At 42.8% G+C, this 26609-nt stretch overlaps 1 protein-coding gene across 9 annotated transcripts in view; it reads right to left on the reverse strand.

The window, feature by feature from the left end:
- The window catches only part of ATP8A2 (ATPase phospholipid transporting 8A2), a 614836-nt gene that overhangs the window by 455218 nt on the left and 133009 nt on the right, over positions 1 to 26609 (reverse strand). For all 9 annotated transcript variants that reach the window (XM_058689525.1, XM_058689573.1, XM_058689555.1 and 6 more), the window contains exons 3-7: positions 8356 to 8455; positions 7794 to 7892; positions 6738 to 6783; positions 6053 to 6093; positions 1007 to 1080 (exon numbers count right to left, since the gene is read on the reverse strand). In XM_058689525.1, the coding sequence (XP_058545508.1) occupies positions 1007 to 1080; positions 6053 to 6093; positions 6738 to 6783; positions 7794 to 7892; positions 8356 to 8455 (360 nt within the window). The remainder of the gene's footprint in view (positions 1 to 1006; positions 1081 to 6052; positions 6094 to 6737; positions 6784 to 7793; positions 7893 to 8355; positions 8456 to 26609) is intronic.

Below are 26609 nucleotides of genomic sequence, written 5' to 3' on the forward strand. Positions count from 1 at the left end.
TATTTCTGCCATTACTAATCAAGAGGGACAGACGTGAATCCTGCCTTATGTATTTGGTATTTTTCCTCCTCTATAGGCCTAGGACTCTATCGTCACACCTTTGAGCTCGAGAAAGACAATTCGCGCTAAGGCTTAAAATCCAATGTGTGATCAGGTCCAATAAAAGCAGCACTGTCTGTAGTCAGAGAAAATGCAAACGGTGTGAGTATCTAGGACTCCCCACAGTACACAAATACAGGAAGTTTTAGTCTCATCATATAATTTAATCTTGAACTCACGAACAGAAGTTTACTCATATCCTAATTTTAGCATCCTTTCTCTGATATTCACTTTTATGTATTAAGCCAAGGAGAAGTCAAGGACTACACGGTCCGTGATTCAGGTCACGTAGGGATTGGTGATACCTTTCCAGCACGAAACTTCGTGGAGAATGTGGCAATGGCATTTGGGTGGAAAGGGGGACAAAACGTGGAGAAATAGAGGGGCAACACTATCTGCAGTCATGTCTATGCTGCGGAAACGGCCCAGATCTCTGAGCGGCTAGTAAAGGAGACCCTAGGTTCCACGGGAAGACTCCTGGCTAGACCCACCAGGAGACCGGTTCTCAGGTCTCAGAGATGCTGCAAGCTGGGTACCCTGAAGGAATCACTCCCCTGCTCTGGAATGTTTCCGGTGAATGACAAATAGCCCACAATAGCTAGGAGACTAAAATGAACCAATAAACATAAAAGAGTTTTGCAAAAGTACACGGGAATGGATAGGAGAAAGAAAACAGGATCGAGGCAGGAAAAAAAAAAAAAAAAAAAAAGAGCCAAATTACGAGTCACAGAAGAACAGGCCAGAGAGAGAGAGAGGCAGAGAGAGAGAGAGGCAGAGAGAGAGAGAGGCAGGCTGGTGCCTTGGAGGGTAGAAGCAAAAAGGAGGCTTGTGATTCCCGCAGTCACCATTCAATGCTTTATTGTTTGTAACGTTTATTTCAAAAAACGTGCCCATTAGCACAGCTGACCTGGAGGATAGCAGGACCATGTCTGCTGGAAGATACTGCCCATTGACGACCTTCACAATGTCTCCCACCGCCACCTAGAAAACCAGGGACAGGGTCCGAGGAGCATGAAAGGCAAGCACAAACAGTGACTAAGGTGGTTAAATATTTGAAGAAAACATTACTATATAATTATGCCCTGAAATTCAAGACACAAGCCCAAATTTTTTTCCTTGACAAGAACGGAAGCAAAGTCTTTCACTACAAATGGTAATATGGCCTCTCTGCAGTGGATGCTGAATGAAAAAGAAAAACAAAACAAAAACAGAAAGGGAGAGTAAGGAAACACGGGTCAGAACAACTATCAAGGTCTCCTTTGCTCATGATGATTCCATCCAGTTGCAAATTCCACCCCTGAACTCTACAACAATCCCATAGCTCTACACAGTAGTGGGGGGGGGGGGTGGCTGAGTACAGCTCCAGAGCCAGCCTGAAGGCCGGGCTCAAATCCCCCGGCTGGACTCCTCACTGTCCCTATATGACTCCGAGCAAGTGATGTAAACTCCGTGTGCATCTGTGTATATCATGAGGTTCACAGCACATATTTCATGGGGTTATTTTAAGGAGCAATTGAGTTAACACAGATTTTCTCCATTTAACAAACAGGGAAACTGAGGCTCAAAGAGGAATCACGCGATCAACATCACACAGCAGCCAATGAGCGTTAGACCCCAGATTCAAAACCGTGCAACTGGCCCGTGGTCTGACTGCAAGGCAATACTAAATTCACCCACGAACAGGGCACCTGAAAGGTCCCCTGGAAACATACCACATACAACGGGGAAGATTTGTATAGCCTCACTTGCCAAAAAAAAAAAAACAAACAAAAACAAAGTCATAGTCAAAGTCAGAGACCATTTTAGGAAACAGACTCCGCTGGACAGAAGACCCCAAGGTAAGGAAAGAGGCCCTAATCTGCCAACCGTGAACACCATGGCCAAGGGTTTGGAAATCCTTTAAATAACGTCACAGAAGCACCCAGGTAGGTAGAGTCTGGGCTTTCAAGTCAGGCCGACCTAGGTTCAAATCTGAGACTCACAGACACTAGACAATCTTGGCAAGCCCTTCACCTCTCCGAGCCCCAGCGTCTTCACTTACAAAATGGGGAAAGACCTCGGGGCGCCTGGGCGGCTCAGTCGGTTAAGCGTCCAACCACAGCTCAGGTCATGGTCTCGCGGTTTGTGAGTTCGAGCCCGGAGTCAGGCTCTGGGCTGATAGCTCAGAGTCTGGACCCTGCTTTGGATTCTGTGTCTCCCTCTCTCTGCCCCTCCCCTGCTCACTCTCTCTCAAAAATAAATAATTTTTTTTTTTTAACTGGGGAAAGACCAACCTTAACCTGGGAGGGCTGATGCAATGACTAAGGACGTATATACAAGCACTCGGCATGAAACAGGCATGTGCCGAGTGCCAGTCTCTACCAGCAGGAGTGACACCAAACGAACACTGGGAGTGTCAAAGTCAGAGATGCCACAATTCTCTGACAGCACGGGAACAAAGGCCGCTCTCAGCACACATTAACAAATTCAAAACTCAAAATGGGCACCAGGTCTTCCTTCTTGTTCTAACACACATTTCTGTTCTCTCGGAAATCAGGAACTTCAAATGGAGTAGTTATGAAAGTGATGCTTATGAAAGAGTGCTGGATCTTGCAGGCTGGGAGAATGCCCCTGGCAGGTGCCTGTATCTAACTTTCTAGTAGGAGAAGGAAGGTCTGCTAAACAGGTGTCCTGCCAGTGCTCTGTATCACTCACCAAAGCGTGTGAAGTAAGGAACCGCGCTCGATATAGGGAATGGTGGTAAAAGTTAAATTCCAGAACCACTGTATATCAACCTATCGGCAAAGGGCAGGCACCGAAGTATACCCCGTATTCCATGATAAAGAATTATCAGGGGCGCCTGGGTGGCTCAGTCGGTTGAGCGTCTGACTTCGGCTCAGGTCACGATCTCGTGGTAAGTTCGAGCCACGCATCGGGCTCTGTGCCGACAGCTCGGAGCCTGGAGCCTGCTTTGGATTCTGTGTCTCCTTCTCTCTCTCTGCCCCTCCCCGGCTCACGCTTTGTCTCACTCTGTTTCTCAAAAATAAATGTAAAAAAAATTTTTTAAAAAAAGAATATCAAAGAACAGAGGCTATAGAGCTATCGCGACAACCATCGGTTCAAAGGCAAAGAATGCTTATGAAAATTGAAAATGGTTTTAAACGTAAACGTATGTTATGTGAAGAGTTTAACTGCATAGAAAAAAAAAATCAGAAGCAGCACTTAGTTAAAAATGAGAAAGGAAACCTGGTCATGTTTTCGTAAGAAAAAGGCAGTGGCATTTTTGTGAACCCAGTGGGAGGACAGGGGAATTAGGGCCCCCCCCCATCTTAGTTATTTCCATACAGAGGCATTTGCAGCCCACTGACAAAGTACTAAGAAGTTTCATGTGCATGAAAAGCGACCTAGCTGGAAATGTGTTTGAAAATGGTTTTCTATTTGGTGTTCTTATGCCTGGTTGTCTCTTGCGCATGTGACACTACCCAGAATGAGAATTCTTAAGGCGAGACAGAGCCCCCCCCCCCTGAACCCCTGAATCCACTCTAGCCTCAGGGGGTTTCCTCAAGTCTCTGATTTTTGAAGGACAAGCTCAAAGGTCTCCTCAAGTCAACCAAAGCTCTCGAGAGGCACAGAAGAGCTTTCACTATTCAGCTACAGCCCGGGGACTTGCCGACTCCGGCTTTACCGTTCCAGGTGGGAGTTTCATGGCTCTGGGAAGCTTAAAGATAGCTTCCCCTGTCTTCTCCCCTATTCTCAATCTTGCTCTGAGCCACCGTGTAGATGTGCCCGCCTTTCCCGCCCACCCACCTCCGTCTGTCCTGAAGAGCATTTCCCTCTCCAAACAGTTACCTCCCGTTCATCCTTCGCAAGAACACCAGCGCATCCCGTGAGAGAAGCCTCCGCTCCTCTGAACTGCTGGACTAGTAGTCCCTCCCGTATGTTCCCCAAGCCCGCCCCTACACGGAGCTCAGTACGTGCACTGCATTCTATTCAGCTGCCTGCCGCTCCCACTACCCGTGGGGGTGCTGGGGCAGGAGTCTGGACCGCCGCAGCAGCCTCACCTGGGAACTTGTTACAAATGCAAATTCGAGGGCCCTGTGGAAATTCAGAATCAGACATTTTCTTAAGACTGCAGCCCGGGCAGCAGTCAGCGTTAGGGCAGCTGGGATGCCCCACACCAAGGCTGAGAACCACTGTAGGCAGTTTCTCAAGGGCAGGGGCCATGCTGTACTGTTATTTGCGTTCCCAGCGCCTAACAGTCTCTAGTACATGCTAAGAGCTCCATTTAAACAAGCACAAGTGTTTTAAATGAAATTTAAAAATGTATGTGGCAAAGCATAGAAGAGTTATTCGGTTTGGGATTTTTTTCTAACTTCAAATGTGTGTGTGGGAAACAGTAGCAAGCTTTAGGGGTCAATGGGGCCATCCCCTCCTGGACCCGGAATTCAGAGATCATTGCTCCACTTTCTACTGTTTCGAGTAGTGTAAACATCCCAAATCCAGATCACTGTTCATGGCTATCTGGGGCGGGGGAAGAGGCGGGGGCGGGCAATAGGAATCCTAGAGAAACAGAGACCATTCCTAAGTGCAGTGGAAATCCTTGAACACCCCCCCACCCAACAGCACTGGGAGCATTTCTAACCTGTGAAGTCAAGAATTTCAAACCACTTGACCAAGAATCACAGACTTCCAAGTAAGAGGGAGGTCGACTAGTATTTGCAATACAGGATTTCTAGGTTGCTACCAAGGTTAAAGTGTTATCACAAAACACTATAAAGGGACTTAATAGGTCTCTTGGAACAAAATAAAAAAAAAAAAAACTAAACTGAGGGCTGCAGGCACTATATCACAGACATTTTGCAAAGTAAAAAATTCTAGAGGCATTTTTAAAAAAAAGGGTTTTTTTAATGTTTATTCAGTTTTGAGAGAGAGAGAGAGAGAGAGAGAGAGCGAGAGCGAGCACACGTTGGGGAGGGGCAGAGAGAGAGAGGGAGACACAGAATCCAAAGCAGGATCCAGGCTCCGAGCCGTCAGCACAGAGCCCGACGTGGGGCTCGAACCCACAAACCGTGAGGTCATGACCTGAGCCAAGTCTGCTGCTTAGCCCACTGAGCCCACCAGGCGCCCCTAGAGGCATTTTTAAACACTGCTTATTAAATGTGTAACAGCAAAAACTATCGTTAAGTTAGCCCTCTAAAACGCAGTTTCCTTTTGAAATCATGTTAATCAGCTTCAAATTCTGAAGTCATGAGAGTCACCCCCAAAAGTATCTTATGACCACCAAGATGGTCCAGGTAAAACAGAGGCTCACTTCAAAAGCTAATTTTATCAGGTGCAAGATACCCAGATGGCACAGCGTATTTCTTCTAGGTTTTCTATTCATCACCTTGAACTGCCAAGGAACGCTCACCAGCCCCAAACCTCCCAACCTCAGGTTTCCAGGGACACGGAGGCAAACCTCGTCAGTATCGTCAAGTTAAGACTTGGGTCGTGCCACCCAACCTCAGGACTGAAACAACACTGGTCTCCAACCCCCACTCCATCTATTTATGTTCTACAGTCAATCTTAAACCCAAAACTCTTCCCACCAAAGATGTTAGAAGCGAGACTCTCCGAAGTCAGAAAATCTTTAAAAAACTGGTTTTAGGTTAGGAGAACAGAGACCAGGGAGAAGGTCTCTTGGATTGGAGTCAGAAGCTAGAGACTGCTTTGATATTCTAGAAATATCCATCGGGAGCAATGAATTTCACAGCTGAACTGACACCGTGGGTACTTTCCAGAAGACAGCGGGGAACAGAGCCAACAAGGAGCAGTTCTAAGTAAACCTCGTGGGAAGCTCCACAATGTAAAACTTCCATGGGAAAGGACTGATGTCTTAACCTGAACTTTATCTACTGCAATCAATAAATACTATCAATTGATTCTAAGTCCCCAAGCCAGTACTTTCCGGCGTATCTTTAAAATTCGTTTTTACCTCTTTCCACATAACGGTATGCCACATACCGTTCCTTAACACTGAAAAAGAAAAAAAATGTTTCAATCAACATCGGTGATAATCAAAATGAAACCAGCTTTCCAAAATCTAAAAGGCTCCTTTTACAATTCCACTTGTTACTTCCAACATGATCATATCGTTAGACATAAAGGTATACCACACCACTCCCCAAAATGGAGCCCAAGTCTGTGTCCCATATGTAGATTAATGCGTACACAGAAATATAGATATATGCATATAAGTTAAATCTAGTCCTGTTTATCCCAGGAGAAAAATAGCACCCTGTTGTTATGAGATTTAAAAACACACATACACATACATACATACATACACACACACACACACACACAGATCTAATGTTCTAGAAATCAATAGAGTAAAAGAGAGAGGTAGGGCACAATTACAAATCAAGGATGTGAATTCTTGGACATAAAATATGTCTAGCTCCTGAAAATTACCACCTTTTTGAAAATACACCAATTCTGTTCAAATCTTAAGAGCCAGGACTCACTTTTGTTGGACTGGTTTGTAATTTTGCTCTTGAAAATGTTTTATAGATCACTTCCCTCGACTTATCTCGGTACCATTAGCTACTAATTTAAAATGCCTTAAATGCAGGTCTTAGGTTTTCCAGTGGAAAAAGTGACTCAGCCTGGTGTCTTACCTATCGTTTTCTTTTTGTTAACTGCATTGTCTGCCTTATGCCGCTTCTGTTACAAGAAAGAAAAGAACGTTCTTAGATTCACAAGTTCCAAATGAATAATTGAAACAACAAACAATAGATCAGGAAAGAAACAGGACACGAGGAAACCGTCTGGCAGCAACATTAATGCTATCAAATTCAGCTCGGTGGTTTGTGACCCAGCGACGCTTGAATTCAGGAGATAAATGTAGCAAATGTGGATGCAGGTGTAAACCATGACCTTTTGGGTCCAACAAGGAGCGAGCACTCTAAAGTATGAAACTTCTCACTCCTTGTTTGTTTTAGGTTCGACTAAAAAATTACTCAGGATGATAAACCCAACAACAACCGAATTCATTTTATTGGTAAAGTACTTCAGGCACAACATACGTTTCCTTTGATTTGTATTCTATTTATTTGTTTCCCTATTCCCAGAAAAATGTACATGTGTGTGTGAGTGTGTGTGTGTGTGTGAGAAGGAGAGAGCCACAGACACTGCTGGGGGTGGGGGTGGGAGGAAGGGAGAGAGAGTGAGAGAAATGGGTTGAGGGAGTGAGGAGTGGAGAGGAAGAGAAAGACTATGCAGACAAGACCACAGGCGGAGAGAGAAAAGGGGAGAAAGCATGAATACGGCTGTAGCCAATGAACTTGGAAATACACGGAGATTAATATGAGGAAAAGACTCATAAAATTACCTCAGCCACAGCCAGCCCAATGCTGCAATAGTAGGCAGCAATATAATCCTTCCACGACCCAAATTAACAAGCTCTAAAGCAGGACACAAGGAACATTAGTGATGAAAATCAAAGAGGGGCCTCAGAGCTAACATTAGAAAATAGAGTTTGAACTACTTCTGTGCCATTGGATTTAAGACACTGTGTGTCCACGTTCCCTCCCCAAAAACACCATCGTGGGCCTTGACAGGCTAGTTAAGCTATCGACCAGTTTCCTGTCTTCAACAAAAAACCCAAAGCAACAGATAAGTTTTAAGCTATATAACTTATACAACATTTTTATTGTATGAAAGCAAAAACTTACAAAATCTTCTACAATCTCTTTGATGCCTGCGATTGTTAAAATAATGATCAATGGCACCAGGGTGGTATATCTTCCTGTTGGAGATACATCTGGAATTTGCTGTAAGACAAGAGACCAAAAGAGGGAAGCTGACAAAATTAAAATTTTTAAATGAAAATCCTCTCTATGTAAAAGAAAGTAGGACACTCACCACTCTTTGAAGTTCTGTTCCACTTGTTAAACCAAAATGATTACATTTTAAAAACTAAGTACATGTTTTACATATTTTAAGAATTTTATCCAACATTGCTATGTGTTTAGAACAGAAAGGGGGTTAAAAGTATCACCCTAGGGCCATTTTTCAAGGCGTCTTTTTAGTAACTGCCACTGTCCTCCCAGCAATATCTAGATAAGTCTCCCTTTATGCAAAGATCATGTTTCTTCATGGAAACAATGACTGGATAAGGGGACAGATTACACCCAAGCATCATGACACTTTTTCAGTTACGTGACCTTTGAGCAAAGTCTCATTTTGCATGTAGTTAGCATTATGAATTTTAAATAACTTTTTTAAAAACATTACCTGTAATAAGGCAATGAAGAGGAAGAAGGCGTTAGCGGCTCTTCTAATCTGCTCATACAAGAATCGAGGTAGAAACGTCAACACGCTGTACTTGGCCGTACTGAAAGGACAAAGAAAAATGATAGCGTCGGTTACAAACCTAAGTTCTAAAAAGCAAGAAGATGAAGTTTCAAGAATTTTACAAGTGGTTTTAAAAATAAAGTATTTCAGGGGTGCCTGGGTGGCTCAGTCGGTTGAGCATCCGACTTCGGCTCAGGTCACGATCTCACGGTCCGTGAGTTCGAGCCCCACATCCGGCTCTGGGCTGATGGCTCGGAGCCTGGAGCCTGCTTCCGATTCTGTGTCTCCCTCTCTCTCTGCCCCTCCCCCGTTCATGCTCTGTCTCTGTCTCAAAGATGGATAAACGTTAAAAAATTAAAAAATAAAAAAAAAACAAAGTATTTCAAACTTCAGGACAAGAAAATTGCCATGCTGGCCCTTTACAAAATTTTGTAAAAGGACACACCTGACAAGAAAATCTTCCAATGGGATCTTTGTTTTCAAAGTTAGACACATTTACTACTCACACAGTGTGAGCAGGGAAATTTGTCCACCTTCTGGGAGCTATAGTAAGCACATCAAGAATATTAGTTAAAGGAAGACATGTCTCAAGGATCGCAAAACAGAAAGAGGTACACATTCCAAATACAGAAGATACAAACACTGAGATAGACAGAAATACCTCGGGTAATTCACACAAGCAGGGCAGAATTATTACTCCATGATTTGTGATGCATGATAGTTCTTAATAGAAAGCCATCGATTCAATGCAGCAAGTTAATTCCATAAAGTATGCCCTGGGTACCAGGAAGGTTTCCCTCTGGATACCCACCACAGGTGGGGGCTTTATTTTTGGTCAACCACACCTGAAAAAACTCCATTCCTATCACATCCTTTACTCATGCTCGCTTGGAATTGTTTTCCAGTTTTATTAAGAAATAATTGATATACATCACTGTATAACTTAAGGTGCACAGCATGATGCTCTGATTTACATCTATCGTGAAGTGGTTAACACAACAGGTTCAGCCAACACCCATCTTCTCATATGGGCACAAGCGAACTTTAACTTTCATATCTATCATACAGCAGTGGTAGCTATCGTCGTCATGTTGTACGTTACATTCCTTGTACTTGTTTATCTCCTAACTGGAGGTTTGTAACTTTTGGCCACCTTATCCAATTTCCTTCCTCCCACCCTCCACTTCTGGTGATTACAGGTTTCATCTTTTTCTAGGAGTTTGGGTTTGGATTCTTTAGATTCTACGTGTGAGATCATGCAGTATGTCCTCATTTTCTGATTTACTTCACTTCAAGTGCCTTCAGGGTCTATCCACATCTCAAACGGTAGGGCTCCCTCATTTTCTGTGGCTGAGTAATATTCCACTTTATGCATATACCACAACTTCTTCATCCATTCACCCATCAACAGACACTTAGGCTGTTTCCATGTCTTGACTAGTGTAAACAGTGCTGCTATGAGCATAGAGGTGGAGATATCTTTTCAGGTTTAGTGTTTTCATTTCCTTTGGATATATTCCCCAAAGTTGAACTGATGGGTCACAGGGTAGTTCTATTTAATTTTGTGAGGAAACTCCATACTGTTCCCCCCAGTGGCTGCACCAGTTTATATCTCCACATCCATGCCAGCATTTGTTATTTTTTGATGCTGGCTATCCAAATATGTGTGATGTGATAGGTCCTTATGGTTTTAATTTGTATTTCTCTAATGTCTAGAGATGCTGAGCATCTTTTCATGTGCCTATTGGCTTTTCGTCCATCTTCTTTGGATACGTGTCTACTCGGGTCCTTTACCCATTTTTTAACTGACCTTTCTTTCCATCGAGTTGTAGGAGTCTCTTATGTATATTATATACTAGCCCCTTATCAGATATTTGGTTTGCGAATGCATTTTCCCCATTCCACAGATTCTCTTTTCACTTTATTGATGGTTTCTTTGGCTGGGCAGAAGCTTTTGACTTGGAGGTAGTCCCACTTGGTTTTTATTTTGTTGCTTGGGTTTCAGGCGTCACATCCAAAAAATCATCACCAAAACCCACGTCAACGAGCTTGTTTCTATGTTCTCCTGCAAGAGTTTCATGGCTTGCGGTCTTACAGTTAAGTCTTTACTTCAAGTTAATTTTTGTAAGTGGTGTAAGATGGGGGTCTAGTTTCATTCTTTTACATGTGAGTATCCAATTATCCCAGCACCTTATTGAAAAGATGGTCTCTTCTCCCTTGAGAATTCTTGGCTCCCTCTCCAAGTGTCAGTGGACCATATATACTCGGGTTTATTTCTGGGCTCTTGATTCAGTTCTGTTGATCTATTTGTCTGTTTTTATGCCAAGCCCATACTGTCGTGATGACTATGGCTTTAGAGTATAGCATTAACTTAGGAAGTGTAATGCCTCTCACTGTATTCTTCCTTCTCAGAATTTCTTTGGCTATTTAGGGTCTTTTGTGGTTCCATATCGTTTTAGCAGTGTTTTTTCCACTTCTGTAAAAAAATGCCACTAGATCTCGATAAATATTGTGTTGAATCTGTAGATGTTCCCATTTTTGTTTCCATCTGGGACATCCTCTCTCACCCAAATGGTCTCTCCATAACTAAACTGCCCTTCCCATCTTACCCCCTCAAACTTATATATGCCATTAAATTTGGTCAAATCACAGACTCTTTTTCCTCCAAGCCCACAGAATGGTGTTTGTCCCTACATTATATGGTCTCTGCTTTGCTTTGTATTATATTTATCCATCCCCAAAATAGATTCTGGGAACATTAAGATGCTTACTTCAACTTCATATGTTCCCACTACATAGCAGATAATCAATGAACAATGAAATAATCCAAAGGCATAAAGTGAGAAGCTGAAGGGGCCAAATGAACCAGATTTCCTTTGGCTGCTCAAAGGCTTACCAATAAGAAGTACCCGCTTGACTCCTAGTTTGCCTTCTGAAGACCTAATTCTGAGCCAACTCTTTTTTTTTATTGTCTTTTTTAAGTATTTCTTTAAACTTTAAGTTAGGTGATATACAGTGCAATATTGGTTTCAGAAGTAGAAAACTCAGTGATTCATCACTTATATAAACACCCAGTGCTCATCACAAGTGCCCTCCATAATACCCATTACCAATCTAGCCCATCTCCTACCCACCTCCCTCCATCAACCCTGTCTGTTCTCCATCATGAAGAATCTTTTGTGGTTTGTTTCCCTTTCTTCTCTTTATCCACCCCCCCCCCTTCTTATATGTTCATCTGTTTCTTAAATTCCACCTAGGAGCAAAATCATATTTGTCTTTCTCTGACTTATTTCACTTTGCATTAATACATTCTAGCTCTATCCACGTCATCACAAATGGCAAGATTTCATTCTTTTTGATGGCTGAGTTATATTCCATGGTGTGTGTGTGTGTGTGTGTGTGTGTGTGTGTGTGTGTGTATACATGTATACCCCATCTGCTTTATCTATTCATCAGTCGATGGACATTTAGGCTCTCTCCATAGTTTGGCTATTGTTGATAATGCTGCTATGAACATCGGGGTGCATATACCCCTTTGAATCTGTATTTTTGTATCCTTTGAGTAATACCTAACAGTTCAACTGCTGGATGGTGGGGTAGTTCTATCTGAGCCAACTCTTAACTGAAATATATGATAGCAAGATTATCCAGCAGAACAACACAACACACAAATACACAACAAATCAGAAACACCAAAATAGAGCAAATGCCTCAGGAGACAGAACACTAGGGGCATATATACTGCTATAAGTCCCAACAACAAAATAATAAAACCAGGCAACTCAAAAAACATAGCATCTTAAGGTCACTTGAGGAAACCGGAAACTGTCCCATGTACCATTTACTGCTACTGTCTCAGAAAAGATCATCCCCATGGTACATCAGCCTTGTGTTTCACAATACACACTGGAGTCATCCTCAGAGAATTATTTTTAGCCTTCGTCTGCTTACAGTATTAAATATACATATAGACAATTACATGAAAACCACTTCTAAGACCGTTCAAACTTTAAGATTCTGACACTTGAAGGGATATCACTGAACTATCTAGAAAATACGTTTGCATGGAGCCCCCATCCATTTATGTAGCCCATTGGGGTATAAGATGTCACTGTAAAATTTTGCCAGACAGAACTAGCAGCAATCAAGCTCATTAAAGAGTAGGGAAAATATATCAAGTTCACGTACATGACAGTACATGTCGTATAAAGTTACGGTATAAAGTTCTCTCAACTACAGTTTAGAGGACAAATTCAAACGGAACATCACGCATTCCTTTATGGTGTACTGACCACTGAAACAAAGCAAACAACATTTATCATAAAGAAAACAGGAAAATTCATATACTTGAAGACTAAAAAGCATCTTATAAAGTAGTGTGACTATAAACCCCAGATTCCATCTGTATGGAACAGACACACCCACACTGACGGTACGCGACCCTGTCTACACGTGAACGTTTCCCAATTCGGTAAGATACGAAGTGTGTGTAAGAGGACCCGCCTGTCTCTGAAATGCCGTAAACGTTTGGAGTAGACAGAGATCCCATTTATGTGAGAAAACCAAAGGTAAGATGCGGGAGGAAAACATACTAACTTTTATTCTAGTCAGACTAGAAAAGTGAGTCTAAGATATTTTCATACTGAAACAGAATGAGTGTCATCAGTAATTCAGAGAAACCGACATGGGTCTAAGAGATGGCTACTGCGTAGCCTGAAAACAATGGTCTTGACAGACAACCCTGAGGTGTCCTGGTACAGATTTAGGGACACACAACTACAACCCGCTAAAGGCAAGCACCTCAAAATCCTTCCACCAGAAGAGTTTAGGGTACTGCCTCCCCAACTTAAAGATGCATATAAATTACTGGGGGATCTTGTGAAAATGGATTCGTTGGGGTTCTCCAGAGACACAGAAGCAACAGAAGTGTATACACAGAGACAGGGAAAGAGAGATGTTAAGGAACTGGCTCGCCCAATTGTGGAGGCTTGACAAGTCCAAAGTCTGCAGGGTGGACCAGCCGACCGGAGACCCAGGGGAAGATCGAACGTGCTCTTTCACGTCTGATGGCTGTCTGATGGCAGAATTCCTTCTCGTCCAGGAAAGGCAGACTTCGTTCTGTTCAGGCTTTCCACTAACTGCATGAGGCCACCCAAAGTAGAGGATCATCTGTATTCACAGTCTGCCAATTTAAATGCTAATCTCATTCAAAAACACCTTCACAGAAACATCTACAATAATGTTTGACCAAACACCTGGGCACCACGGCCGGGTCAAGTTGCACGTAAAACTACCCAATACGTGCACGTTCTGACTCGGTAGGTCTAGAGTGGGCCTGTGATTCTGCATTGCCAACAAGTTCCCAGTGAGGTCAACGGTGCTGGTCCAAGGACCATACCCCGACCGGCAACCACCCTTGAACAGGTAGCTTTGCTCAAATCTCGTTTTTGAAGTCAGTCCAGGTGAACACTACAAGACCTAACAAGGAGGAGAGACCTCTACCATCCGGTCCCCGTACCAGGGTTAAGAACCATACACAGGGTGAAACGGGCCAATTAAGGAGGTTCCCAACAGAAGAGTCTGTTCACCCAGGTGAACGAGTCGGCCCCAAAAGATGCCCACCCAAACCACACGTCAGCACGCCTGTGGACATGGCTGTTCACGGCAAGGACGGGCACTGGCTCCAGGCAGCCCTAGGTAGTTAGCACATCGTAGAGCCTGGGGAATGGGGAGAAGTGACCAGGAGAAAACAGGCATTTCCTGTGGTTCACTCGGATGCCCTCTAAACACGTTAGAGCAGCGTCTTCCAAAATTGGGCGACGTGAGGAATGACCAGGGGCTCGTCAAACATCCATCTGACCTTCCTTCCACGGATATTCACTGAGCCCCATCCGGGTACTAGCACGGTGCCAGGCACGACAGGGAACCGACCGGTCAAAACTGCATACCCTCGTGGGAATTACATTCTAGAGGAAAAATGAGCTTGAAAACAAAACAGGACAGAATAGATGTGATAAACACCGTGGAGGAAAATCAGTCGGGGAAGAGGGACACAGAGGTACGCAAGCGGGGCCTGGGGAAAGGGGCTTGATCCTCAACGGCAAGATCAGCGCATGTTTCACCAAGAAGGTGAAGGCTGTGCTAAGCCCTGAGGGAGGTGAAGCAGCAGAAACATCCACATGGGCACAGCAGGGAAGAGCACCACAGAAGCAGGGAACAGCAAGGGCAAAGCGGGGAGTGTGAGCGCTCCCGTGGTTCCTTCCGTGGGAGAGGCAGGGAAGGGCCAACGGGGGCGGAACCACACGCAGAAGTACGGAGAGACCACTTGAGTCAGACACCGGCCTTTTCATCTCGAGAACCTGAGGTCTCTGGATTCCAAGAAGACAAGAGCTGACAACTGCAGCAACCTGCAAACCGCCTCCCCTGGGGAAACCTGGCTCGGCAGGGGTCACGTGTCTGGGGCGGGGGCACGCTCCCCTTGGTCACTCTTAGCACCTGGAGAGTATGGGAACCGACCCCTACAGGAAACAGGGCCTGGCAAACACGTGGGTCTGGGGCTACGCCGGCCACACGTCACAAAGCATTCCAGAAGTCTCATCGCCAGAACTCAGCACAAAAAACCCAGACATGGGGCACCTGGGTGGCTCAGTCGGTTAAGCGTCCGACTTCGGCTCAGGTCATGATCTCGTGGTCCGTGAGTTCAAGCCGCGCGTCGGGCTCTGTGCTAACCGCTCAGAGCCTGGAGCCTGTTTCAGATTCTGTGTCTCTCTCTCTCTGTCTGACCCTCCCCCGTTCATGCTCTGTCTCTCTCTGTCTCAAAAATAAATAAACGTTTAAAAAAAAAAAAAAAAAAAAAAAAAACCCAGACATGACGCTTGAGTTAGGATTTTCTGGCTGTGAGAAACACCGAAATTGACAACTGGTCTCTAAAGGCAAATCTAAAATGCAGTAACTAATCCAAGTGTAACTTGCCCCTAAAACGAGCCTCCAGAAACCCAGAAATTAAACTAGTTTAACACTCGGCTTTGAAATGGGAGCAGTAAATCCCCCTTAGGTATACACACAGCCAAAAGGATGGACCAATGGACAGCAAAGCCTATGGCCCTCCCCATCTAGCTCCTGATGCTTTGCCAACCAACACCCCTCCCCCCCAAATTATGTTCAGGAAATCCTCTCCAATATAGAAATCCCTGCCGATAAACAGGGCTAGGACCACTTCACTAAAAGCGTTCACATCATTTTCCTGAACTATTACAATTCCACCAGTTGCAAAGCTCATATGAAAACACTATTTTCAACACTTTTGAAAATCTCTATTTTCAACACTTTTCCTGTTTCTTCTTCCATAGCTGGGGAAAAAGTGCTAGATACTGCCTTATCTCATAGCCTGTTCCCAGAATGTAGTAATTGGACCTGGGCCAGTGGCATTAGTAACACACTTCTTCATAGCACTTTATGACGGCTGACATAGACCTTTTTTGCATGTTCTTTTCTGTAACACATAATGCATCATTCAATAAATGCCTCTGGGCACAAAGCGTTTATTTCCATACTTCGATGAAAATGTGGCCAGGGGAGAAGAGAACGGAGACACAACAACATTTTGAGCACAAAGCACGCTGCCAGGCATATCTTTGCCCATGGACAACTCTGAGATACGCAGTTCCAAATACAAGACACTGGTTGCTTATAGCTACTATCTTCAGATGTAGCATCACTGAGAAGCAGGTTTGGTTCAATTGCTTTACCTGAAAACCTGTGAACTTGAAGATCAAGTCAAAGGAAGGGGAGCTGGGAGACTCTCATTTCAAAGCAAAGCGAAAAGGACCATCTTCAAAGAGATTCTATCTCGAATAAAAAGAAACACCAAATATCATGAAAATACCTGACCTCGACACCAACAGGTACAGGAGTCACAAACGAAGCCCAATCCTACTGCCACCCCAGGACCAGCAAAACAGGTCAAAGTCTGTTGCATGTAATTCTACCTTTGGCCCTGCACTCAGAATTCACGACGTTCTTTCCAAACCCAGGGAAATAAACCCAATCGAAAGGGATATTTAAGGCTGCTCTGGGGGCTGACATACTACAAGTCAAACAAGGTGTGACAGGACTCTGAAACAGAGTCATCACAGTAGAAGCACCTAAAGCCTGCACAGGCTCCATGGAAGCAGGGGTATCGCTCGTTCCAGGAGGAGGTTAAAACTAGTCAAAAAAGGTCACTTCCCAAGTAGGCAGAGCCTAGGAACTCCAAAGATGAGCCAGGTCTACATGGGATCCTAGCCACGGATAAACAGGAAAATCAGCAGGAGGTGTGGTGAGGAGTACACAGGGCTCACTAGTGTGGAATGCACAAAAAGTTCACCAAGGTCTGGATAATAAAGCAAAATCGGTCAAGTCCTGTGTGCTACGAAGAGTCCAAGAAATTTATGGATATCAAAACCCAAGGCGAGCGATACCATTTTTGTGACTCACCCGTAACTGCAAACCTTTATTCAAACGTTTACGTTTAACTCAAGCTTTTCTGCTAGGTTTTCTGCACTCTCTGGTATGCATGAGGAACCATGTATACAGCTCAGCTTTGCATAAAGTGCACACACCCGTGTAGTTGCCTACCTGAAACTTCACAGAGACATGAGGAACAGAGCATTTTATTAAAGCCCCACACATAACGGCTCAATCCAAAAAGGACCTGGTTTCGGGGCACCTGGGTGGCTCTGTCGGTTGAGCATCCGACTTCAGCTCAGGTCATGATCTCACGCTCGGTGGGTTCGAGCCCCGCATCGGGCTCTGTGCTGACGGCTCGGAGCCTGGAGCCTGCTTCGGAATCTGTGTCTCCTTCTCTCTCTGCCCCTCCCCAACTCGTGCTCTATGTCTCTCAAAAATAAACATTAAAAAAAAATGTTAAGGACCTGGTTTCTGACTCACAATTGTTAAATAGACACACATTTATTGTCCTCATCCACCCAGGCACCATAAATTAGAAAGGAATGTAAAAATATACAACCATGTTTTTCAAAATGCGAAACGGAATCATCAGCAGGGGAGATTTTTTTTTCTTCCTAAAATAGACTCCTGTCTGCTTTTGGCGAGAAAGCTGGGCACGTGCCTCTAGGAGCCGCAGCAAGGGAACGCCTCCAGAGGGCAACACGGCTTGGGGAAAGGCCCTGGGCTGAGACAGAAGAACAGGTTCTACTTTGAAAACTATTTTCTGAGAAGATAAGTCAGTCCATTTTTGAGAGAGTAATAATTCAGTTCTAGCAAGAGGGTCACTGCATTAGTCAGGATTCTCCAGAGAAACAGAACCAACAGGAGGTATATGTAGAGAGAGAGAGAGAGAGAGAGAGAGAGAGAGAGAGAGAGAGAGAGAGAGAGAGGTTATAAATTGTTCACACGATTATAGATTCTGACAAGTCCCAAAACCCACGGTCAGCAAGCTGGACGTCCGGTAGTGGAACTCCAGTCTGAAGGCAGGAAAAAAAAAAAAAAAAGACGCTGCCCCAGTTCAAAGGCTGTCAGGCAGGAGGGGATCCCGCTTTACTCAGCCTTATGGCTCGATTTAGACCTTCAATTGATTGGATGAAGCCCACCCACACTGGGGAAGGCAATCTGCTTTACTGTATGATCCAAATGTTAATATAATCCAAAATCGCCCTCACAGAAACACGCAGAATAATATTTGACCGAACATCTGGGCACTCCATGGCATATACATAAAATGAACCATCACCATTACTTATCAGGCAGGACAGAGACAGGCACATCCCAGTGTGTCAGAGGGGCCTGTGGACAGGGAGAGAGGGGTGTTAGCCTACAAAAAACACTGGAGGTTCAGGAGGTGGAGACACCAACAATGGAAAAAGAAGGGAGGCAAGGGGGGAAAGCAAGGGGAAACAGTTAAAGTCTCTACTCAGAGGAGCCAAGCCAGGAGATCAGAGTTAAGAATCTGGAGAAACTTCAGGAGATAAAACTATAAAGGGCTAAAAGCAAAGGCTTAAGAAAAGCAGCACTGTTCCTTTCTTGGAAGGCCCCTGCTTCTGGCGGCACAGAAACGTCACACAGCTAGACCCCTATACCCATGGCCGGAGAGCTAAAGATCATGCCCTAGGCAAACACTGAAACCTCACAGGAAGAGAAAAAAAAAGCCTCCATATACCTAATGTTTCAAAGTCCTTCCTAAAGCAGAGCTTGCTATCTGACCCATGCTCATAAATCACCACTCAGTTGTCTATGCTTTTTGGAAGATTACCAAGTATGTGTAGAAAGTTGCAATTATGAAAAAGACATTCAAAGATGAAAAGAGAAAAAGAAAAGATCTCAGGAAACACAATGCGGCAAACTTTAAGAAGAATACTTTTTTTTTTTTTTTTTGGTTTATTTTTTGAGAGAGAGAGAGAGAGAGAGAGCGAGCAGGGGAGGAGCAAAGAGAGAAAGAGAATCCCACACAGGCTCTGCACTGTCAGCACAGAACCCCACACGGGGCTCGCACTCATGAACCATGAGATCATGACCTGAGCTGAGACAGAGTCAGACGCTTACCCGACTGAGCCACCCAGGCACCCCAAGAGTACTTTTTAAAATGCTAACATCCTCAGAGTTGTAAGAAGAGAGTACATTCATCTAAAACCAGGGTAAGATGCTACTTTTTAAATGTAACAGAATGAAAGAGTTATTAGGAATTACAAGTATGACAGCCTAAGATAATCCAATCATAGAAGTGAAATATAAAAGTGAATATATATCAAAAAATAGAAAAAAAGATGAAAATTAGAGACCTAAGAGCACTGATGTGAGACTCAATATCCAACCATTATAAGCTCTACAAAAGTAAGACAAAGAACATTTTTTTTAAAAATATACAAGAAAATTTCTCAGAATTCTAAGATATAAAGTTTTGGATTGAAAGGCTTCACTAAGTACCCAAAACGAGAGACCTATTCAAAAATCTGAAATTATAGAATACCAAATATCCTTCTATTAAAAACACAAGACTGTAAAAATAACTTATTTATAAAGGAGAAAAAATATCACATTGAATTTAACATAAATTCAGCTAGAGCAACACTTTAGATTTCTATACCTAGCCAAACTATCAGACACTCAAATTTACCTTTCATGTAAGCTTTCTTAGGAAACTGTTTACTGCAAAATGGGCTTAACAATATTAGGGATTAATCAATAAATAAAACAACACACTAACACACTATCAAAAAAAAATAGGGAATTCAACTCAACAAAACATCAAGAAAGTTCTAAGATGATCATTTTACAATACATCCACACAACAGCCAGTTTACCTGAGAAAGAGGTCTCTGGGGGGAAAAACAAATAGAACTGAGACACTATTCTGAGAGATCTTTTTTTCAATATATAGAGAGGTTGTATAATAGTGATCTGAAGGGAAAAACATGTAAAAAAAAAAAATTGTAGCAGAAAAATGAGGAAGAAAAGGCAAGTTACACTAGGAAAAAAATAAACATGATATACTATGTCAGTACTTGGCACCAAAGTCAGAAGTTAAATATTTATCTACAAGAGAATTCAGAAAGATTATTTCTAAACTATGGTGGAAACAGAGGTGTCCTGCTCTTGGTTTAAAGCTCAGGTTGTGATCCTTGGGTCATGAGATTGAGCCTTGCGTCAGGCTCCAGGCTGAGCGTGGAGCCTGCTTGGGATTCTTGCTCTCTCCCTTTGCCCTTCTCCCACTCACATGCTATCTCTCTCAAAAAAATAAAAAAAGAAAAGAAATATAGAGGCACCTGGGGGATTCAGTTAGTTAAGCGGCTGACTTCGGCTCAGGTCATGATCTCACGGTCTGTGAGTTCGAGCCCCGCGTCGAGACCTGTGCTGTCAGCTCAGAGCCTGGAGCCTGCTTTGGATTCTGTGTCTCCCTCTCTCTCTGCCCCATCCCTGCTTGTGCTCTGTCTCTCAAAAATGAACGTTAAAACATTTTTTAATAAACATAAAAAAAGAAGTATGGTGGAAACCACAAAAGAATTAAAAGCAGAAGGAGTTCAAAGTGGTTGCCTTTGGTGGAACAGAACCAGAATGGGAGAGATGGGGAGAGAGACTACTGATTTTCATGGTAAGCTTCCACACCTATTTCAACTTTTAACAACTCATGTGTATTACTTTAATAATAACTTAATATTTTAAATAAAGGTTAGTAGTATCCAGACTTAATTGTCAAGGGACCATCAGTTCTTTTATTTTTGGCTAATTTTAGAAATGGCATACATAAGGGGCGCCTGGGTGGCGCAGTCGGTTAAGCGTCCGACTTCAGCCAGGTCACGATCTCGCGGTGCGTGAGTTCGAGCCCCGCGTCAGGCTCTGGGCTGATGGCTCGGAGCCTGGAGCCTGTTTCCGATTCTGTGTCTCCCTCTCTCTCTGCCCCTCCCCCGTTCATGCTCTGTCTCTCTCTGTCCCAAAAATAAATTTAAAAAAAAAAAAAAAAAAAAAAAAAAAAAAAAAAAAAAAACGTTGAAAAAAAAAGAAATGGCATACATAAGAAGCTGTTTATCAGAACATGAAATTAGGTTAAAGACCTAATTCATTCTTACACTGCTTCCCACCATAAAATGTTGTAGGAACCACTCGTATCTGATATTATTCCCTACGGCCCCTTCCTTCCGCCAGCAACAACCCGGCCCTAGGCTATGGACAGAAGGAAGGAAATTCTAATCTACCCTACTTGAATCTAACAAGAAACAAACATCAGTGCAACACTCAGAGCATAAAACTTTTATATAGTCATTCCTTTGGGAAGAGCAGTCTGGCTTTCAGCACAGGAGTCTTTATCCTGTAACTCAGCCCACAGGAAAAATGAGAGTAAAGTTCCTCCCCCTTAAACAGAAATCACTTTATGGCGAAGAGTATTAGTTTAAGTTCTCTCGCTTCTTTTAATCCCCTGCCAAATTCCTAGAACATCTTTCTTTCTTCTTTTCATCAAACCACATCCTTCTCCGCTTCTGAGCCAACAGCCCAAGGGGTCATCTTCTCTAGCAGGCTTTTCCCTATTCATGTCTACCCAATGCACAATCTGTAATATATGCATTTCATCACTCAGTGTGCATGCATGCGAGAGAGAAAGCGTGGGGTGGGGGGTGGGAGGCAGGAAGAGAAAGTAATTTCTTTTCCTCTAACACACCCGGAGCTCTGGAAAGCCCTATCAATATTTATTCTCTTCACCACCTTTACGGGCTTTGCAGGCAGAGCTCCCTGCATACCTAGACTGACAGCACAGTGCCCCCTTCTGGCCAGCAATGTTCTCTGCAATGAAAACAGGAGCCACACGTCAGAGCCAGAGGAAAACCAAGATCCTCAGGAATTTTCTAAGGCAAACTGTCAGAAAAACAATGTTTAGAGAAGAACTTTAAAGCTGCTTTTTCAGTTTAATAATTGGTCCTTGTATATTCACTCATGGAGATTTAATATAAAAACACAATGTATTGTAGTTCATTCCTAGGTAATCCTAAAATGTTTTCTCATCCTTTCGTTTAGTGTACTCATTATATGCCCACAGCTAGGTCCAGACTTGTGGGGTCTGGATATAATTTGTATACAATATACATACAACTTGGGGAATCCCGCTTTAATACAAAATAAAAAAAAAAAAACAATACTTATTTAGAATGATGGGGGAGAATCACAACATAATTCATAAAACCTGAAATATACTGCATTGCCAACTTTCAGAAAATACAGTATTTTTATTAACTGTCTAGTATTCTACAATACTTCTTCCCTAGTGTTCTTTTATTTCATTTGCTGAGATCACTTCTTACCGGACAATTCTGTAACAGTTTTCATAAAAGACAATTCACTCTTTCCTGTAATAATGGTTAAGAAGTTACTGTTCACTGAAATTTTGATATTTCTTTCACTTCACAATTCATGAACAGCAGTGATCTCATGAAATGTTTGTTTGTCAAATTCAGAGAAACTTCTGTCAAATTTCTTTTATGAATGAAACTTAAAATCTGGAAGAAATTCCTACAGACTAGCTTCTGGCCCCATGCCTTTCAAACACCGTCCCTCCAATATGACCCACACACTTCTAACCCTACACTGTCCTCCCACAACCCCAAGCAAGGTGCTGGCAACAGAAGCATTTCTGATCCTTACTCCTATACTGGGACATAGTTAATAATTTAGTCACCAAAGTGACTGCACGCCACGTAAATAGATCTCTAAACCCACATAAGATGTTATTTCCTAATTTTCCTTATCCAGATCCCTACAATGCCACTCCAATGCCATCAAACAGAAGAGGAAGTGTGATAAAGGGGTGAAGTCCAACTGAAAAGAGACCCTCGTCTTACCCAATCCGGGTTCAATCTACTTCTTATACAAGAATCAGTGGCCATGTAAATAAACGTGTGGGCAGCTCCCTCCCAGGGCCTGAGAATGAGCAAATATCCTGAACCTTAAGCTCCATTAGGGTCAAGTCAATCTGCCTCTGTGGATACATACATAACCCAATACATATACATAAACCATCTATATATGGCTATTTTAATAACCTGTATACCCTTCCATAATTTTAAAGTGTATAAAGCCATACACAGACATGGACACATGTTCATATATAGTTGCCATGTTCCACAAAAATGGGACAATATGCCATTTTCTGAATTTTGCTCTTCTCAACACTGCAAAATCCTTGCAAGTCAAGGGCACAGCTCTAATTCATTTTTAACAACGATATAATATCCTTCCATTGACTTATTCATCCTATGGTGAGAATTTACTTTATTTCCAGACTTGTACACCCTAAAACAGGTCATGCTAAATAGCCATGTTTGCAGATCCATGATTGCCGGTGAGTTTACTTCTAGGAGATAGATTCTTAATTCCATTTAAGGTAATCTAAGGATCATGTAGCTTTTAAAATTATTAACTAAAGCCCATACTTTAGATTTCCTCAGCTGCTACCTAATGTCCTTTTTCTGTTCCAAAAGGATCATAAATTTTTTATTTTAATAGACGGCAACTTATTTCCCAAAAGAATTGTAGAAGTTCCCATTTCTACCAGCTATATACAGGAGTATTCTTTATCTTCATATCCCCGCCAATAACAGGTATTGTCATTTTACAGTACTCAGTCTTCTGCCAAATAATACATATTGCCAAATTAATTTGCAGTTCCTCAATTACAACAAAGTCGAGCATATTTTCATACATTTGCACGCCACATGGCTTTGGTCCATTATCACTTCCTCATACACTTTGCCTATTTTCCTATTAGTTTGGTGATCTGTTCAGTGTCTGTAATAATTCTTGGTTGTAGCTAATTATTAACTCTATAAAATGCATTTCTAGAACACTCGTTTGTATAGTGAATTTTTTAATGGAATCTCTGACTTACAAAAAGGTTTTGGACAACGCTTATGTCCCCCCAAAATTTACAGCACCTTGGTTTGGTATTAAATTTTTCTCCATCCTTCCATTATAGAAATGTAGTCTCCAAGATTCTCTTTATATAGATATTTTTTAAGTTTATTTATTTTGAGAGGGGAAGACAGAGAGACAGAGAGAGAGAGAATCCCAAGTAGGCTCCACATTCTCAGCATGCAACCCAACGTGGGGCTCGGTGAACTGTGAGATCATGACCTGAGCCAAAGTCAAGAGTAAGACGCTTAACCAACCTAGCCATCCAAGTGCCCCTCTTTATATAGATATCAATATCAGTCTTTAATTTTTGCAATCAGAATTTATTCTTACTGATATGGGAAGGAGCTCAATTTTGTCTTTACCCTGACAGACAGGCATATTATTTCATAAATGATACCAGCATAATTATCTATTCCACCTAATAGAAATACCACTTTGTAACACATTGGCACGTTTTTCAGTGCCACGATATCTTCATCAATTCCCATACTATTTTGATTGACAGTAGGTTTGTATATGTCCTGACATTTGGTAAGGTAACTAACTCCTACCTTGATATTCTTTTCCAAAATTGTCTTGTTCTCCCTGGGAAATTCACACCACAAATAGAAACGCTAAAGAACGTAAGTTTCCCTATCTGTTTTTAAAAAAATGGTTATTGCAGATTTGAACATGATTACTAGATGAAATAATACAGAACAAGTGGTTCCCTCTCAAGGACCTCTAATGATTTTTCTTCAAGCCATATACATATACGCCTTATGCTGTGGTACAAATTCTCAGATGAGCGTCTGGTGTTTTGATCTGTGTAAGTCATCATTTTAGGGAAATACACCTGCACTTTTCTACAGTTTTTGGCATGATTAGCAATTCCAATTAGTAGCCCCAGTCATGTTTTGATAAACAAGGTCTAGTTTGAGGAATGGACATTATTAGGGCTAGTGGCAAAGTGGTCACATGACTGCGGTCATAACACAAAAAGTCAATCTAAGACCTATCCACAGTATCTATTCAATATGGTGGCCAATTTCTCAATCTTGCAAATTTTCAAGTGAAAAGCACATTAGACGCCATTACTGAGAAAATCCTTTTTACTGAAAGCCAAGGAGAATGGAAGGACTACTGCCAAAAACCGAGTTTTTGAAAGGCAAACGTGAATGCATGCGAGCTCTTAGAAAAGAAGCAGATGCTCTGGTTAAAACAAAAAATATTCGTAATTAGGAATCGAATTCTGCTCCCTGTAAACAGAAATTCACCTAAAGTCACCGCAGCCGCCTGGGGGAGAGAGGGGATTTTCCTCTCAGAACGCAAGTCCCAGGGGCAGGCAGTCCAGCACTAACACAGCGGTTCCACAAATGTCCATATCCTGGGTGTCCTTACATTCTGCCACACTATGGTCACAAAACAGCGGCTCCCCCTTCAGATGCCCGGCTGCATTCCAGGAGGAGAAAGGCTGTGTGCCTCTATCACGAAGTGATCTATCTGTCCCCGGATGCCCTCCGTGCACGTCTAACTGGCCAGACCCACATCTCACGACCATTCCTGCTCCCAAGTACTTGGGACAAAAGTGGTGGCTGGCACCCGTCTTCATGCCATTCTCTGAGATAAGCAAATGACAGAGACATGTCATGGCCTCCTGGTGTGATCCACGGTAGGTTGGGCAGGTGGCACGTAGCCCCAGGGACTCAGCACGGACTGAGGTTGGGATTGAACACAGACAGTTCCACATATCGATCAAATTCGAAAAGCGTGGAAATATCAGTGGTTTGTGTTCAGGGCATGACAAACATCACATCTGTTAAATCATCCGTACGATGAGATCAGGGGTGAAAAGATGTCAGAGCCCCTCAAAAGGGCACTGAACTGGAACACAGGCAACATTCAGCGATGAAATCAGGAAAGACTCTGGACAGCAGAATTAGGTATTATCCACGATAAACACAAAATCAGAATTTAAGCAAAGCTGAACGCAATGGCCCTTTATATTGAAAAGTAATCAAGTATTTGTTAGATCTAGTTTCCTCTGGATAATAAAAGAGAAAAAGGCACAGGCAGGGAATGTGGAAAGCTGGTTTCGAATCCCAGCTCCAGCTTGTAGAAGCCACTTAACCTTTCTACTTAGGGGAAGTCTTAAGGGAAGTCTTAAGGGAAGACTTTTTTCCTTTCTAGGTCACAGGTCTTAGGTATGGCTAAACGAGGCGCCTGGGTGGCTCAGCCGGTTGAGCATCCGACTTCAGCTCACGTCATGATCCTACGACTTGTGAGTTCGAGCCCCGAGTCGGGCTCTGTGCCGACAGCTCAGAGCCTGGAGCCTGCTTCGGATTCTGTGTGTCTCCCTCTCTCTGCCCCTACCCCGGCTCGCGCAGTCTCTCTCTCTCTCTGTCTCCCAAAAAATTAAACGTTGGAAACAAAAAAAAAAAAAAAAAAAAAAAACAGAAAGGTATGGCTAATTTATATTTCTACGGCAAGAAGGACGACCTGTACAGAAGAGAAAGATAAGAGAATGTCTGATATGAATAACAATATCTTATTGTTATATATAATGTTACATAATGGCAACAGTTCTGAAAGGGAAATAAATGGACAGGCTCTCATCATCAGCAAGGTTCAGCACAACTAAGGAGCTAAGAGCCAGGAAAGCATATATTATAAAGTATCTCTAGGTTGGATTTACTGAAAGCCAAGAAAAATGAAGCGTTGAGAGCGAACTAAAATAAAAAGGATAAGTAGTCATAGTGGGTTGTATTTTAAGAAGTCTCTGAGGTTAATGCACGATTCCACATGTGAAAGTGTCTTTGACC

The sequence above is a fragment of the Neofelis nebulosa genome, chromosome 1, assembly GCF_028018385.1.
Source record: "Neofelis nebulosa isolate mNeoNeb1 chromosome 1, mNeoNeb1.pri, whole genome shotgun sequence".
NCBI classification, from domain to species: domain Eukaryota; kingdom Metazoa; phylum Chordata; class Mammalia; order Carnivora; family Felidae; genus Neofelis; species Neofelis nebulosa.